At 39.1% G+C, this 15,442-nt stretch overlaps 1 protein-coding gene across 1 annotated transcript in view; it reads right to left on the reverse strand.

Annotated features, from left to right (window-relative positions):
• Positions 1 to 300: 300 nt before the first annotated feature.
• The window catches only part of spon1a (spondin 1a), an 82,639-nt gene continuing 67,497 nt past the window's right edge, over positions 301 to 15,442 (reverse strand). Inside the window, exons 9-16 of the mRNA XM_042489072.1 lie at positions 12,601 to 12,741; positions 11,069 to 11,144; positions 10,672 to 10,854; positions 5,467 to 5,637; positions 5,150 to 5,317; positions 4,077 to 4,241; positions 1,867 to 2,133; positions 301 to 582 (exon numbers count right to left, since the gene is read on the reverse strand). Coding sequence (XP_042345006.1) covers positions 419 to 582; positions 1,867 to 2,133; positions 4,077 to 4,241; positions 5,150 to 5,317; positions 5,467 to 5,637; positions 10,672 to 10,854; positions 11,069 to 11,144; positions 12,601 to 12,741 — 1,335 coding nt within the window. The 3' untranslated portion in view covers positions 301 to 418. The remainder of the gene's footprint in view (positions 583 to 1,866; positions 2,134 to 4,076; positions 4,242 to 5,149; positions 5,318 to 5,466; positions 5,638 to 10,671; positions 10,855 to 11,068; positions 11,145 to 12,600; positions 12,742 to 15,442) is intronic.

Below are 15,442 nucleotides of genomic sequence, written 5' to 3' on the forward strand. Positions count from 1 at the left end.
TGCTTTAAAGTCTGGAGTATACTGTACTACTTAAGGATACCACAAGATATAACAGTTCTTTATCTTATTATTAAATCAATTTATATTTTATAATCATTTTTTCCAAGATATATTATACCACAACAAGTTTACAGTAATCTTGCAAAAGAATCGTCTGTGTATAAGAGCCAGTTTGAAAGCACTGAAGAATCAGCCGAGTTTGAATCCAGAGTTTTCCAGTGAGATCTTTAAGTTCATCTTCTTTTGATGAAAACTGACCCGAGCTCTGGATTTAACCAAGACAGATTCAAGCATGTGCCATTTCAGCCCTAAACAGAGTGCATTGGATCATAGAGCGACAGTGTGCCATGCCCTGCCCTGTTCCCAGCTCCACTGTACCCTCCCTCCCTTCCACACCACCCCGTTCCCCTCCTCCTTCCTAGCAGGGGTGCACATTACAAGCCCTGATCTCCTTTCTGTCTTTGCAGCTGGACAGCTGCGCAGTCTTAAACCTCTGCTTCACTGTCATGAGCCGTTCTTGAATTCCTCCACCGCACAGCTTGGTACATTCTGTCCAACTCGACCATGGCCTCATTTTACACCCTGAAGATAGAGATCAAGGCAAAGGGAATGTGAGAGACCATCAGAATTATGCTTCTTTCAGATTATTATTCTTTTTAATTATCTGTGTTGCGCTGTAGTTCTTAAAGGTATAGTTCAGATTTTTTGAAGTGAAATTGTATGGAGTAATAATCTATACTCAGTGAATTTTCTTCAGTAGATGTCAGGCTGCACATCCCCAGTTTGAAGAAGCAGACAAGAGTCCGACATGGAAGCTAAGCAATGTACTGCTGAAAGTGGAAGTGAGCAACAAAACGTGTTTTAGCCACTTAAAAAACATCTCACCTAAAAATTCAGTATCAGTTCATTAAGTACATGCTATACTGAGATTATTTTCAGTGCTTTACATTTCCATCTGACAACCCGTTTGAATAGGAAAGCCACCAATGGCTTCAGTTCCCCATCTATGCTCTTGTCAAAACCACCAAACTCCATCGACGAAAACAGTCGTTTTAGCTTGCTGAACATGAGAGCTGCTGCTCTCAATCAGTGAGTTTGTGTTATTATGTGACTTAACTGAATCTGAACTAACCCTTTAAAACACCAAAGTCACACAATAACATAAACAAAATAACTGTTTGAGGCAGAGGCAGACCAGATGCTCCTGGGTTCAGCGATATAAAATCACAGTTTTTCTGATGAAGTCTGGCTTTGAAGAAAGTAAGAAAATTGCGTCATTTTTCAGTGGAAATTCCCTGCCTGACATCAAGGTCAAGTAGTGAAAATACTCTCAAAATAGCATACACATAATCTGATTTTGATTTAGATGGGACCTTTTTAGTTGGCTAAAATACGTTTTCTTGGTGACTCTGTCCACAGCAGAAGCAGCTCAGCTTCCATGTCACCGGAGGCGTATCAAAAATAAGCTCCTCCCCTTTGGCAGACGGTGCAGAGTCCCCCTAAACAGACACAACTGCTTCAAAAACTTCCTTGTCCTACTGTCCATGAAAGCCCTCAACGCCACCCATGATCAAATGTGTTAGGTCTTTTTTCTTATTTTTCTGTTGAGCGCAGTGTTGTTGGAATATGTGCACATTTTTCATGATGGGCATGTGCAAGTGATGACTGTATGTAATTGTTCTTTTTGTGGTTGTGTTTTACTGTGTTCGGGTGTATGTATTATTGTTTTTACTCTGTTCACAATGCACACGCTGAAGGCAAATTTACCACTAGGAGAATAAAGTCTACCCCATCCTATCTTAAATATCTCACACAACCCCACTTCAGAAAGTCTGTCCCTTTAATGTGATGAGGGTGAATACTGACCCGGATGCTCTGAGGCGACCTCAGCTCTGCCCTGTTTGCTTCTCCTCTTCTCACGCTGTTCCTTGCGTCGTTTCTTCTCATCACTGTTTGCTTGTCCTCGGTTGCACTTCCTGATCTTACACTTCTTCCTCTGGATGGTTTCAGGACACGGGTCTCCTCCAAACTGTGGCTCCAGCTTCACCATGCGCGTCCGGATGGTATGACCCTTCCCACAGGACTTGTTGCACTCTGACCACTCGGTCCACTCTGACATGACACAGTCTATGGCTGAGGAGAGAGAATCAAAACAAAGTGGTTTAGAGGAAGTTGTGACGGAGTAGAAAACTGACATGAGAACGCTAAAACACGAGGAGGACGATTTCGTTTGATCCAATGTTATGTGTACAGTAAGTCGTGTATTATATATGAATCCACATCTAGGGAATATAGTGACACCACAGAGAATACTTTTCTGCTTTGCCAGCGGCTGTGATTTGTTTCACATGGCTCTGATTCTGCATCCTCGCCACTGCTCTAAACTGATAAGCACTGACATAAAAAATAAATACATACATTATATATTAACAACTGAAAGTCCAAAAACAACAAAATGGATATATACATAAATTACAATCCTTTTGGGGGGGACACGGTGATAGACTGTGTCTCTCCTGGCAGGTCTATGGTTTTGTTTGGCAATAGATTCCCTTGCTTTAGGTAACATTTATCTGAAGATAGAGGGATAAATATGCCAACCCATTTCTTTTAAAATAAAGAGTGTATAGCTTTAAAATATGCCTCTGCTGCGGGCATTCTTTTTTTGATAACTACACAGCTCAACACAGAATATATTTTACATAATTTAACATAGAAAACAGAGATGGTGAATGAAAAGTACAACGAATACTGGCTTTTTAAAGCCAATACTATTTTCTCCCACACTGCAATCTCCAATCCCATACCTTTGGGAAAAAAAAACTTAAAACTCCCTAACTATGTTTGCATGCATACAATGTTCAATTATTATTTTGGATATGATAATATTCTAAATTTGATGTGGATGATGCAAACAGCATATTCCGTTCATCTATTCTGATTTAGACCTTTTTCTGAATTAAGCATTTTCCGATAAAGATGTGGAATAGGCCAATATTATTGGAGTTTTAGGAGCATTCTTTGGCCATGTATGCAGCACCCTCAGAATATACATCTCAACTGGGACTTTTACAGCTGTTTTTGACACACATCCTCTTGCCTGTTAACAGTCAGCTTTGTGTATTGTACACAATCTGCCAAGCCAAAAAATCTAGGGCTGTAGGGTAAAGATGCATACACAAGAGAAAAGCCCACACTTTTGGTCGAAAGAAGAAACACACCTACATTTAAACATTGAAAAAGACTGGGGTATCTGCAGGTTTTGGATATGCGCAGATATCGCTACACTGACCTTTTCATGAAGGTGGTTGAAAGAAAGAAAAAGGAAAAGAAAGAGGGAGGCTGTGTTTGTATGGTCAAAAAAGTAAGCCACTAGTGGAAAACTTTTTTAAATTCCTATTTTGATGCAAAGAAGCACAAGCGGCATCAGCTGCATTTTTCTATGATTTGACTTGATATAAAACATGTTAAGGCACGTTAATCATAGTATTCACGGCTGCACGATAATGGGAATATAAGTGGAATATTCATTTTCATTCATTATGTAAATACCTTAGTAGAAATGTTATTTTTTCCAAAATAATGTCAGAAACTGGAATATTTTGTGCATATAAACCTAGTAATTGTTTCTATAGTACGTCAAACACATTGTTACAAATTTCACTGAAGTCTTCAACCCCTGACTAACCTCAAAACCGTTACTTATTTTAATCATATTTTTTGTAACTCCTTCATCAGACCTAGTTTGTTATTTAAAACTTTTAAGCCATGTTTAATGCCATCCGGCAAGTCATTTAATGCACTTCATGAGAGTTCTAATTTAAGCTTAAATGTGAATCCCTTCACACGAACTTATCCGTTCTCATATACGCCTGCAAGCACCAAATAACTGTAAATTTAGAGTAGGTACACAGCACAGGGGTGGTTGACCCTCTTTCTCTTGCTCTGTACAACCCGCATCAGTAGTGTACGTATCTGCATCAAGGCACCAGATTGTATAACAAAGATGAAATTATCATGAATTTCCATAAATTATACATGTACGGTATGTGGGTGGGTAGACATTAAATACTTACGACACTCTGGTAGCATGCACTTCTCCACCTGTTCTAACTCTTCTGTGCACTCTCCCAGCTCCACGGGGGACTTGAGTGTGCGCTGTCGTGTCCTCGAACCCTTCCCACAAGTCACGCTGCAGTCACTCCAGTCAGACCATGGAGTCAGCATGCAGGGGATTGTGTCTATACACAACAGGAGTCATTCAATAACAAACATTCAGTGTTCAGATTTGTATTTAAACATCAAATGCATATTCTGAAATACATTGTGTGAAGTATTTTGACTGAAATATTGCAACAAATCCATTTTTTATTTTTTTTTTACAAAGAAAACACTATTGAATAGTAGAGGCAAAACAGCATCTGGCAATTTAATTATGAAGTGACAAATGCTAATTTCCAAAGTTTTGCTGATTTCATTGCTGAGAAGTAAATCTGTAAGAAAATCCTTTTTGATTAAAGTTGAGAGGGCTGCTACAGGAAAATTACGAGACTGTCTCATCATTATAGCTCCTCACCTGGCTCTGCCAGTGCCTTGTGCCCTGGTGCTTAATGAGGCTAAAGTGTAGGAGGTGTCAGGATCATGAACCGTATAAAAGAGGTGGACGCAGACCCGTGACATCAACAATTGGTTTGAGGACTACCGTTTGGTGTTTGGTGGAGCTGTAGAGGAGTGAGGGGTGGATCTGACTGAGAATGTGAGGACACAATGTCGTGGTAGGAAGGAATCGATTACGAGGTAGCCACCCCCTTAAGCATGCCCTGCTAGATTATCTATTTTACTCTAAATGGGGCCATAATTTACAAAATGAAGATCATGCTGTACTAAAGAAGAATTAAAACTAGTGTTTGAGAGCACAAACTCATTAGGAAATGATTTACCAGGACATTACATGTAGGGTCATTTTATCTCATCATATCTTTTAGACTTTACAATCTATCTCATTTTGCAGCCAGTGGAGTCGCCCCCTCCTGGCCATTAGAAAAAATGCAGGTTTAAGGCTTCACTTTTCAGACCCCAGGGCTACATCCATTTCTTTTGTAAAGTCTGTGGTCTGGATAGTTGTGGTCCTGAAAATGCTGCTACTCACGACATTCTGGCATCATGCACTTCTCCACTTCTAGCACCTCTGCCCCACAAATGGAGCCATCTGCAGGAGGCATCTTCACCATGCGCTCTCTCCTCTTCATGCCGAGACCACAAGTGGCACTGCAAACATCCCATTCACCCCACTCTGTAACCAGACAACTGCTGGGAGCTAATGCCAAGAGGGGAAAAAAGTAGAGTTAACCGACAGTGCTATTTGCATTAGATCTAAAGAATGAACTGATTGACCTGAACTGACATTTATCAGGTCGTGTGTCAATAGAAAAGTTTGATGTAGAGAAAGGAAAAGGGAAAACTCACAGCATTCCTCGTTAACTACACAGTTTTCGGTCTCCTCTGTGGGCAGGGTGCAGACCGAGCCATCATCAGGGAACTGCTTCACATAACGCTCACGGGAACGCGTGCCCATCCCGCAGGACAAACTACAGGGAGACCAGGTGATCCACTCTGACATCATACAGGTGGAAGCATCTAAAGTGTGACAAAGAGGAAGATGTCAGCAAGCTTAAAGTGAGGTCAGTGACTCTGGTAAATGACAATGATTTAAAGGCACAGGAAACTCAAGGCAAGGAAAAAAAGGCATGGTAAATTCATTTATGTGGCACATTTCATACCTACAGGCAACCAAAAGTGCTTCACAGATTAGTCAAGTTAAGGTTCATTCTCAAAATTGTGAATTGTTAGCCATATAGGTGTAAATTATGTATGTTGTCTTGCCACTAGCTATTAGAAATGTCACTACAAGAAACTCAAGAAGCCTTCTGGAAAAGGGGCGAAACGTCTTCACGAAACCTCAACAAATGCCACTTAAAAAGAAACCTAGGATTACCATGACCTGGATGACTGAGAACCTACACTGACGTTACTACAATATTGTTTCTTTGCCTAAATTTTATTATCTTTTTTTTTCTGGTTTAAACCAAAGATATTACAAAACATTATATATTATGCTTGGTTTAGACACCTGCTTTGCTGTTTTCACACAGAGGAAAACAGGTCCAAATAGGGAACACTGCTTCACCTTAGTGTAGCAGTGTGATTGACAGTTATTATATAATTAGTGTTGACAGGAGGTGATTTCTGCAAAGTGTTGGACAGTGTAGGACTAGTACAGGTGAAAAATGTTCATCTGGAGGTTTTTTTAACGGTATAACGTCCTCAGAGCTTATTCTAAGTGACAAAGAAAAGAATATTTGTGTGGAGCACAGACTTCAGTCAAAAGTGGATGCAAAATTTGAGTTCCTGTTGAGTTGAACTTGGGGAAGCTTTTCTGTAGTGTAATAGCCCTGGTTGTTGCGGGCTCATTGCAGTCTAATATACTTTTTTTTTTGCTGTGAGAGCCCTCTGGTACCTTTATAGTGTGTTCCATTTTTGTTTGTTTCCATATTTTGCTGTCTATGAGGACGTCAGTGTTTTTATTTTCATGTAATTGAAATGCCAATACTTTACTGGCATCTGAAAAAAAAGAAATTAGATATGGAAATGAAGACAAATTGTTCTTGCTGAAAAAAAAACGTAGATACTCTTCTATTATTTAAAGATAATGGTTCAAACACGCAATGACACCTAATTGACACTTGCAACTTGCTTTTCTTTGCTGCAGGTTTCTTATGTAATTATGTGTGATACACGAAAGCATTGCAGTAAGGCAGGCTTAAAAAGTGACAATAAGTTCAAACATTAGGGTAAATGAATTGTAAACAAAGGTTTGATTTTTTGGGGGTCTAAGGTAAGTTAACTTCTACACTATCTCACCAAATTATAGTGCAGGAAATAATTAGGGTGATATTGTGTGTACTGTTGGGTCTGATCTGACTTTTCAGGTGCGCAAATGGAATTTAACTAAAATAGTATGCTATTATTTCTAAACATTAGAAAATGACCACTATTACCTGATAAACGGGGAGCTTTCATTACAGATAGACCTGATTAATGTGGTACAGTTCCTCTCAGGTCTCCACAGAAGTCTTCAAATCCATTGCAGTTTCTAAAAACTCTGCATACTTATACCATCCATTCTTCAGTTCTCACACTGTCTTCCAATTCGTTTTAGGATAGATCCCATTACTTATCTTTATATCTAATATAATATTCACAGACTTGCCCCCTGGGTATAACGCTTATATTCTCCCAAATGAGTCCCTGATGGAGCCATCTGATTTTTTTTTTCTTTTCTGTTCAATGCAACAAACAAGGAGAGACAAAACAGAGACCTACATTGAAGCTGCCTTTGGGAACAGTCTCCCTTTCAATCTAGGGACAGGAAATCAGGCTTTAAAGTGACTGCTGATTCACCATCCAACAACACTGCCAATCCATCTGCCCTTATTATGAATTACTTATGCTAAATTAGAAGTTTATCAGTACTTTTTTTTCTATTTGATAAAAAGGTGAATATGTACAGCACTTTGAGCTGCATTTCTTGTTTAAAAGTTTCTGTATATCTAATAATAATAATGTAAACAAAAGCCTGGATCACAGTAGTGTGTATTTGTTACTGTTTAGTGAATCCAAACAGCTCATTAGTTTATTTTGGACGCTCTCATGCTTCTTTCGCTCTCATAATCATCATATGTTTGAACATCGTTGAAACGACACACTCACAACCACAAGACTGCTGTAAATGCAGGCTCATTAAAATGTCCAGCTTCCACGGCACACAAATCAATACATTTTCTCTCTTGTCAAAACAAATTTGTTGTCGTTTGTTTTCAAACACAGGAGACAAACAGAGAACAGAAGAAAGAAAAAGTCTTAGATGTAGGGCATCATTTAGTATCATTTCTGCCTGTCATTTAAGATCAGTGAACACATGCAAGTCTAATGGATGACAATGGCAACTCTGCTTCACTTTCTGTTTGTATAAAAAGTTCAAAGTGAGACGCTCCACAAGCAGAAACAATGCTGGTGTAATCAGAGGTTGATATTCCTGTTTAGCTGAGGATACATGTTGCAAACTATTCCTCTATGCAGAAAAGCTTGTTTGGCTTTTACATAGAAAAGAATTACACCTACTGAGTGGAGATCAGTGAATAACATTGTTAGATCAGAGTCACCATAAGCAGGTATTAAAAGCTAAAATGAACAAGTAGTGCAAGAAGCTGCTGCTGCTGCTGCATAAAATGACAGATTTTAGAAACAAACAGTGAAATTCCACCTCCCCAGACAGGGTATTTTTATGACTATATTTATTAAATCAGTTACTAACTAAATCTAAAGTTGACATTATGAGATTTGGTGAACTTAAAAACTGCAAAATTAATGTATCAAGTAAAAGGTAAGATGCTTCCAGGCTGTATCTAGAAGGTGTTCAAAATTAGAGTTAGTTGTTTGTTTTTTTTTTACAAAAACAAAGATTAGAAGTAATGCAAAACAAAGACATGTAACAGTCAAAGGAGTCGGAATAGTTTTGAAAAAAATTGAAAATGTGTAAAACACTTGATAGATTTCAAAATATATAATGATTAACATACATCAAACTGAGTAATAAAGGCTGTTGTGTGTATATAATTATTTATTTATTTATATTTATAGAATGGACTTTTTTTCCATTGTCATTGTAAATCTTCAGAGAATAGCATAAAACAATTAATGCAAAAAGTGGTAGTTGCAATAAGCTAAGGCTTTAGCATAAACCTTTTTCGGTCAGCAAAACTTGCTTTGGTTTGCCAATACTTCAAAAGTAATGATTTAAAATTGTTATGATTTGTGTGTGTGTGTGTGTGTGTGTGTGTGTATTTGAGTTGTATTGATTAGAAAATGACTGAATTAAAATAAAACCAAACCAAACTAACCTTTGCACAGGTAAGAAAATTACATCTTTTCAATCTATAATTGGCAACTGTCCACCAATATGTGATGGCGCCACTGGACACACGTTTAAGTATTAAAGGATCAGTTTACCCAAATGCTGTTTTTTTTGTTTGGTTTTTTTACAGTAATCTACCAGCTGTCTGTACAGAAATGCTTGTTCACATTGATAAGATGAACACTTAATAATGCAATTGAAATATTTAGAAGTACCACCACTCCCCTACCTATCTCTACCCCCATCCCTCTGTCACCAAATTTTCCTGTCAGTTTCTAATGTGAAAAATGAAATGAAACAAAAAATGGACATATACAACATGAAATAAAAGGAATGGAGAATTTGGTCCAGCAGAATTTGAGCTTTGGTATAAAAGTAAAGTGGCAGAAGTTAAATATCAGGACCGTGAAATATAATCTGGTTGTATTGGATCTGTACTCCAGCTCACTGGATTTGAAATGAAAGAGTTTTTGTCAGGATAAAATGCCAACTTTCAGCCTTAATTTCAGGGCACTGACATCCACATCAGATGAACCATGTAGAAATTATAGCCCATTTTATACATAGTCTCTCCAAGATGTTATTTTTGTGCCATTGATAATGTGTGTAGGCAGTCTGCCAGGCTACGCTGAAAAAAAGACACCAGTGTGCATGTGTTATGTGCACCCACAGGCAGGGGCAGGCAGGAGTTATTTTCTCAGCACTCTTAATTTGAACAAATGAGCAGTTTTATGGTGGCACATTTTATTCTATTTCATTTTCTTTTCTTAACTTAGTTTTTTTCCTCTGTAAAGCACTTTGTAACTTTGTTTTAATAAATGACATATAAAGAAATTTTACCATATAATCATAAGTAAGCATCTAAACATTTCTGCATATTCAGCATTAAGGGTGTAAAACATGTCAATACCAAACAATACACTTGTAAATGACAATCTGTCTGCCATTAATCTGACAGTAAAGGACTTCTTTTACTGATACAAGAATCCAATCTACTGATCAACCTTAATGGTTAATCACATTTGGTTTCCTCATTACATCATTTTATCCTCTATGTGAAATGATTATTACAAATCATCCGCACTTGTCGTGAACATGTTGGTCATAGGAAATGTATGGTCAGAGGATTACAAAAGTCTTTATGTTTCGTAAATCTTCAGATTAGACCAAATTGTAAAGAATGACACACTGACTGATCTACAGCCTGCTGCCTCTGGAGCTAAAATGACTGTAGTGAAAGAGAGAAAAGAGAGAAGATGGAAAAAAGTAAAAAATAAAATAAAACTTGAACAACCAGCAGACATAATTTCTTTTTGTCTTAACATCTTACTGAATATGTTTAATAGCGTCATGCAATTTAACTTGAGTTGCCATAAAATTTAAAAGCCTGCCATAAAGCAATCTCCTTCTGCTCTCAATTCATAGCTGCAGCAGAATGGTACCTTGGGTATTACTGATGGCCTGCAACAATGACGCTTTTAAACACGCCCTCACTTTTTAGAGTGTCACAACTTCGTTAAAAGCCACGATTCTAACATTTCAATAAAACCAATCAGAGGGCCATAAAAGCACTTGGGATATGCTGAACATTTAGAAAACTCAAATTCATTCAGGTGTCTTTCGCTTCATCATCTACGTGGACTCATTTTTTCCCTACAGTGAACACAGTGACCTTCAGTATTTAGATGGATACTCACCCTCATCACTGCATCCAGGCCCCATGCAAGGCTCAAAGTCCTGGGTGTGTGGACAGGGCACACTAAGGTCCAACTGGGCCTTCAGCATCCTCTGCCTCATCCGCTTGCCCTTTTCACAAGTGGCTGAGCTGCAGGCGGACCACGGAGACCAGTTGGAGTAGATACACGTCTCAGGGGTATCATCTGCAAGATGGTAAAGGGATTAAAGATGCTTTAATAACCAAACTGTCACCTATGCATCTAATCGTTGTGTGTCTGTGTGTGTGTGTGTGTGTGTGTGTGTGAGAGGGAGCAACAGAGAGACAGAGAGAGAGAGAGAGAGAGAGAGAGAGAGAGAGAGAGAGAGAGAGAGAGAGAGAGTGAGAGGGAGAGAGAGAAATGGGGGCAGCATCCAGACCTTCCTCTTTTTCCTCCTGGGCAATATCTGCTACAATGTCATCCACATTGTCCGGCACAATGTTGCACTGTTCGCCCTGCAGACACACACAGACACACAGTAATGTTACAACATACTCCAGCTCTCTTGAGCTCTTTATGTGCTCTGTTGCTTCAGTTTTCTGTTTTCTCTCTTTAAATCCGTGTTTGCTTTTTCTAGCTATCAGAAGGAGTGACAGCTGGCAAATGGGAAAGTCAGCCTATGCTTACAAAATCTCTTCATTTTGGCAATCACGCAATGCACAGGGAGGGGACATATTCTATAAGAATGAAAGTCCATGCTTTCTGCAGTTCTGCAAGTGTATACTGAGTGTCTGTGGAAGTAAATGAAGATGGATTGTGGCTCACAGAATAAACTCCCCACAGCTGCCTCTAGATGCCACTGAAGGACTGCTAACCTTTAATCACTATTGGATTTGCAGCCAGTTCCCAGGGAATGTGCCTCACCACCCATTAAATTATAATAAGAAAAAGTTTAGATATATGATAGAGAGTGAATTTTAATACCTGCCATAAATGCTTTAATTTACTTCCAAAGCTCTATGTCATTTTTGGGGGGGCTTTTTAAAGTACTTCAAGAAGCTGCATCAAAACACATTTGAGGCATTATGTGATTGAGTATTCCTAATATAAATTAAGAATAACTGACATCAGTGGTAATTAGTCAAAATATTACCCATCATCATCATTCATATACTGACTTATCGCACATTTCCACTTTGGTAATTAAACCTTATGTACTTTGAAGAAGAGTCGTTTGACACAGTTGAAGCTGATCTGCACGTTACTTACAACGAGAACTATTTAAAAAATTCATAAGATAAATTATGTAAGCTTTTATTTTTGTTTATTTTGGCACACAGTAAACAAAACTTGTTGACAGGAGTCCCAGTGATTTCTTTTAACCTTGTGTAACAATGCTCCCACCCAGACACAACAAATACAGGAAGTACAACCAGCACTGATCAATACCTATATTGATGGACAGGAGTGAACTCACCGTGGCACCTGCAGAGCAGTGATAATGAAAAAAGAAAGGTGTCTCTCCCTTCAGTCTCCCTTTTGAAGCTTTTAAAGGCAACTATACTGCACAACTATGGCAGTTAGTAAGGAATGCCACTTCTATGTTTATGTTCATTTTTATTTAGCTGATTTATCAGTGAAGCATAGGATCAAGAGGGTTAAGATTGAACAAGGTATATTATGTGAAGAGGATGTGCAGAGCTGAGCCGGAAGTAGAGGAGGATCACCACAACAAACAACTCAAACAAAGGTATGAGTGACTATGAAGAGACATAAACTTGTAGAGCAGCAATCAAAACAGACCAGAATAGCATTATGAACTGCAAACATTGAAAGATGGTCTGAATGTTTACCATTATCTGGTAAAACATGCTAGCATGATGCAATTGCCTGCATTATGATCATATCCTGCCAGAGCTACAGTGTAACTATATTTGCATTAAGAGCTGACTGGCATGAAAGCACACATACCTTTCTGGCGATGCGTTCCACTACCACCCTGGCCACAGGAGTGATGGCGCCCCCCTCAGGATCATAGAAAGGGCTCTGTGGATGATCCAGACTGGTGAGGGGACGGATCTTGTCCTGGGGCTCAATGGGCTTGTTGGGAGACTGAAAGAAGCACACAGAGAAAAAGTATTAAAAAAAAAAACAAAAAAAACCCACTAAGCCATGGATCTTTGGGATTTCCAAAATAACACAATGTCAGGATTTGTTTGAAAAATACATTACAATGAACACAAAGTCACTCAAAGTTACACAAAGGACAAGTCACAAAGTCGGAGAGCAGCTGTGGAGGAGTGCTGTAGTTTATATGGGAGATGCTCTTATTAGTCAACAGTAAAGGTCTGCCAGCATGGGGTTGATAGAAGCACCATTGCCAGAGGCTGTCTGGAGGCAGAAGACCAGCTCATCCTTCACCCCCCACTGAGGCCAAACAGAAAAAAGGAATTGTTTGTTTGGTGAGAGAGATAGGGAGAAGGGTAATGAGTGGCCACTAATTAAAAGATACAGTAAAAGTAATAGCACACAGAGTCGCTCTCATTACTCTGCTACAGGCCTGTGCCTTTAACAATTTGGTAACAGAGCCAAAGTCCCAGCCCACGTCCAAAATAGCCTCCTCTGCTTCACTATGTATTTTTGGATAGAGGGTTTCTTTCATTGATCTTTCTAAAAAGCTTAAACATGATACGCGTGTGTTCTGTAGTTATTCTCAGATTAATGGATGGTGCAGTTTGAGCGAGTTGTCATTTAAAGAAAGGGCAATATTTTGTTTGTTGGCATATAACATCTACATCTTTGACATTTTAGCTGTGCAAACTCGTGGGAGTCTCTTCATTTTATTAAAAAATAAAAAAGCATTAGAAAAAAAAGAGCATTAGAGTGCATACCTAAGATTCAGAATACTTTGTACCAGATGCTGCAGACATCATTGGATGAATCTATTATTTCTAAGTTGATTTATAAACATTTATCTGTTTATAAATCGGAGTTATGTTTCTGTGAAGAAGTGTGATGTCATGACCACTGCTGTGGCCTGTCTCTTTCTTGTGTTCCTCAATCGTCTTCTTTGTCCCCAGTTTTGTGTGTGTGTGTGTGTGTGCACGCGTTAGTCTCTTCCTGTCCTGTCACCAACGTGGACCCAGTCTACCAAAACACCTGCCAGCAATCGTTTCATCACCTCCCTCAGCTTTCACATCTGCCAATCATCAGGTCATTATCTCTGCTGTGTATCAACCCCGGTTCTTCACCCACTCGTCAGCAGATCGTAGAATATGCTACCCGCCAGTGTTACTACGCTTCAGTCCACTTCACCCGCATTTATCCTGTTTTCTTGTTGTTGCCTGTTTTCTCTTGCTTAACTCTTTCTCCTGTTCCCTGCAGTTCTGCTTCTCTGCCCTGCAACCCCTGCTCTCTCCAGCTAACTGCCCAAGCTACCCCAATTTTGCATTTCCTTTTCCCCAACGTCTAAAATAAATTCAGTAGGCTTCATACATGACTCGTGTATACTGACTTGATCTGGAATTATGTATGCAAGACATTTAAGAACTTTTTGTGGCATTTATCAATACTTGTATACGTCCTGCTTGTTTTCAGGTAAGATCTGCACTGGACCAGAAATAAGCCAATTCACCTGCCCACTTCCTACTACTTCATGCTGCACAACAGTTTGGTGGGTATGCCACTGAATTTTCATAAGTCTGTATTATTACCTTTCAACATAAACTCAACTTTTAATTTAGGTGACTGAGGATATCCACTTCTACTGTGGCTTATTACATCACTTACCAAGGTGGCCTAAAGTTTGGCTTGATCAATTTCAGTGGCTTGTTGGTCTGAGGCACTTAGGTCTGTTGCCTTTATGGGTTCATAAGGGCGTTTCCCTATGCTAATTGCAAATTTTCCTGGCATGGGAATCCCATTCGAGATCAAACACAATTCTTCACCATACTCAGTGAGTAATACAGACTCGGCTTTCAGTGCAGGAATCCCACGTAAAACTTTCTTGTTTTCTTCTTATTGCTTAGTGCAAGTATGAATGTAAGAGAAAAATAAGAAAACAATCATGTAAGAGGCCCATTGTTCCCACTACATCCTTGCCTTTGGATCCACCTTAACTGCAATGTAACATGCAATTTTTTAATTTTAATTGTGGCAATCACATACTAAGTGTTTTGAAGTAACTTTATTTGCCTTCATGAGAACTAAACATGGAGCCTTATGTCTCTTCCTCGCAGGGGGAGGAACACCTCAACCTGAAAAACACTGCTTCATATAATTCAAATTTGCATTTTCAGTTTACAAATGATTTCACAGATGTTTTTTTCCTCTGACATGTTCTTGCTGTTCTTGAGGATTATGGATTTGGCAGGCCGAAACTGTCTTTACTATGAAAAAATAGAAAATACCAGTGTAAACAAACTTTGTGAGAGTTCCTTTCAGTCTCTTCACAAAAGACATACTCAGTCTAGTCAATAGTATTCAGAGTTGAAAAGACTGAAAATTCCTGAATATGCCTGAGTTGCCCTTACAGTAAAGTTTGATCAGCCAGTGTGAGCCAAGAAAAGAGTGTGTGTGTGTGTGTGCGTGTGTGTGTGTGTGTGTGTGTGTGTGTGTGTGTGTGACAGAGAGAGACAGAGATGAGAGAGAGGAATATGAAGAGAAAGAGTGAAATTATTCCTGAGGCTGGCCAAAACAAGCAAGAGAGCACAGTTCAGCGGGTTCATCTGCGAGCTGCGAGGGATCAGCCAAAGGTTTCTCACATGTCGTCATAGAGTTTGGTCCAACATGCGCACGCAACAGCCTTACTGTT

This window comes from Plectropomus leopardus, chromosome 1, assembly GCF_008729295.1.
Source record: "Plectropomus leopardus isolate mb chromosome 1, YSFRI_Pleo_2.0, whole genome shotgun sequence".
In the NCBI taxonomy this organism is placed as follows: domain Eukaryota; kingdom Metazoa; phylum Chordata; class Actinopteri; order Perciformes; family Serranidae; genus Plectropomus; species Plectropomus leopardus.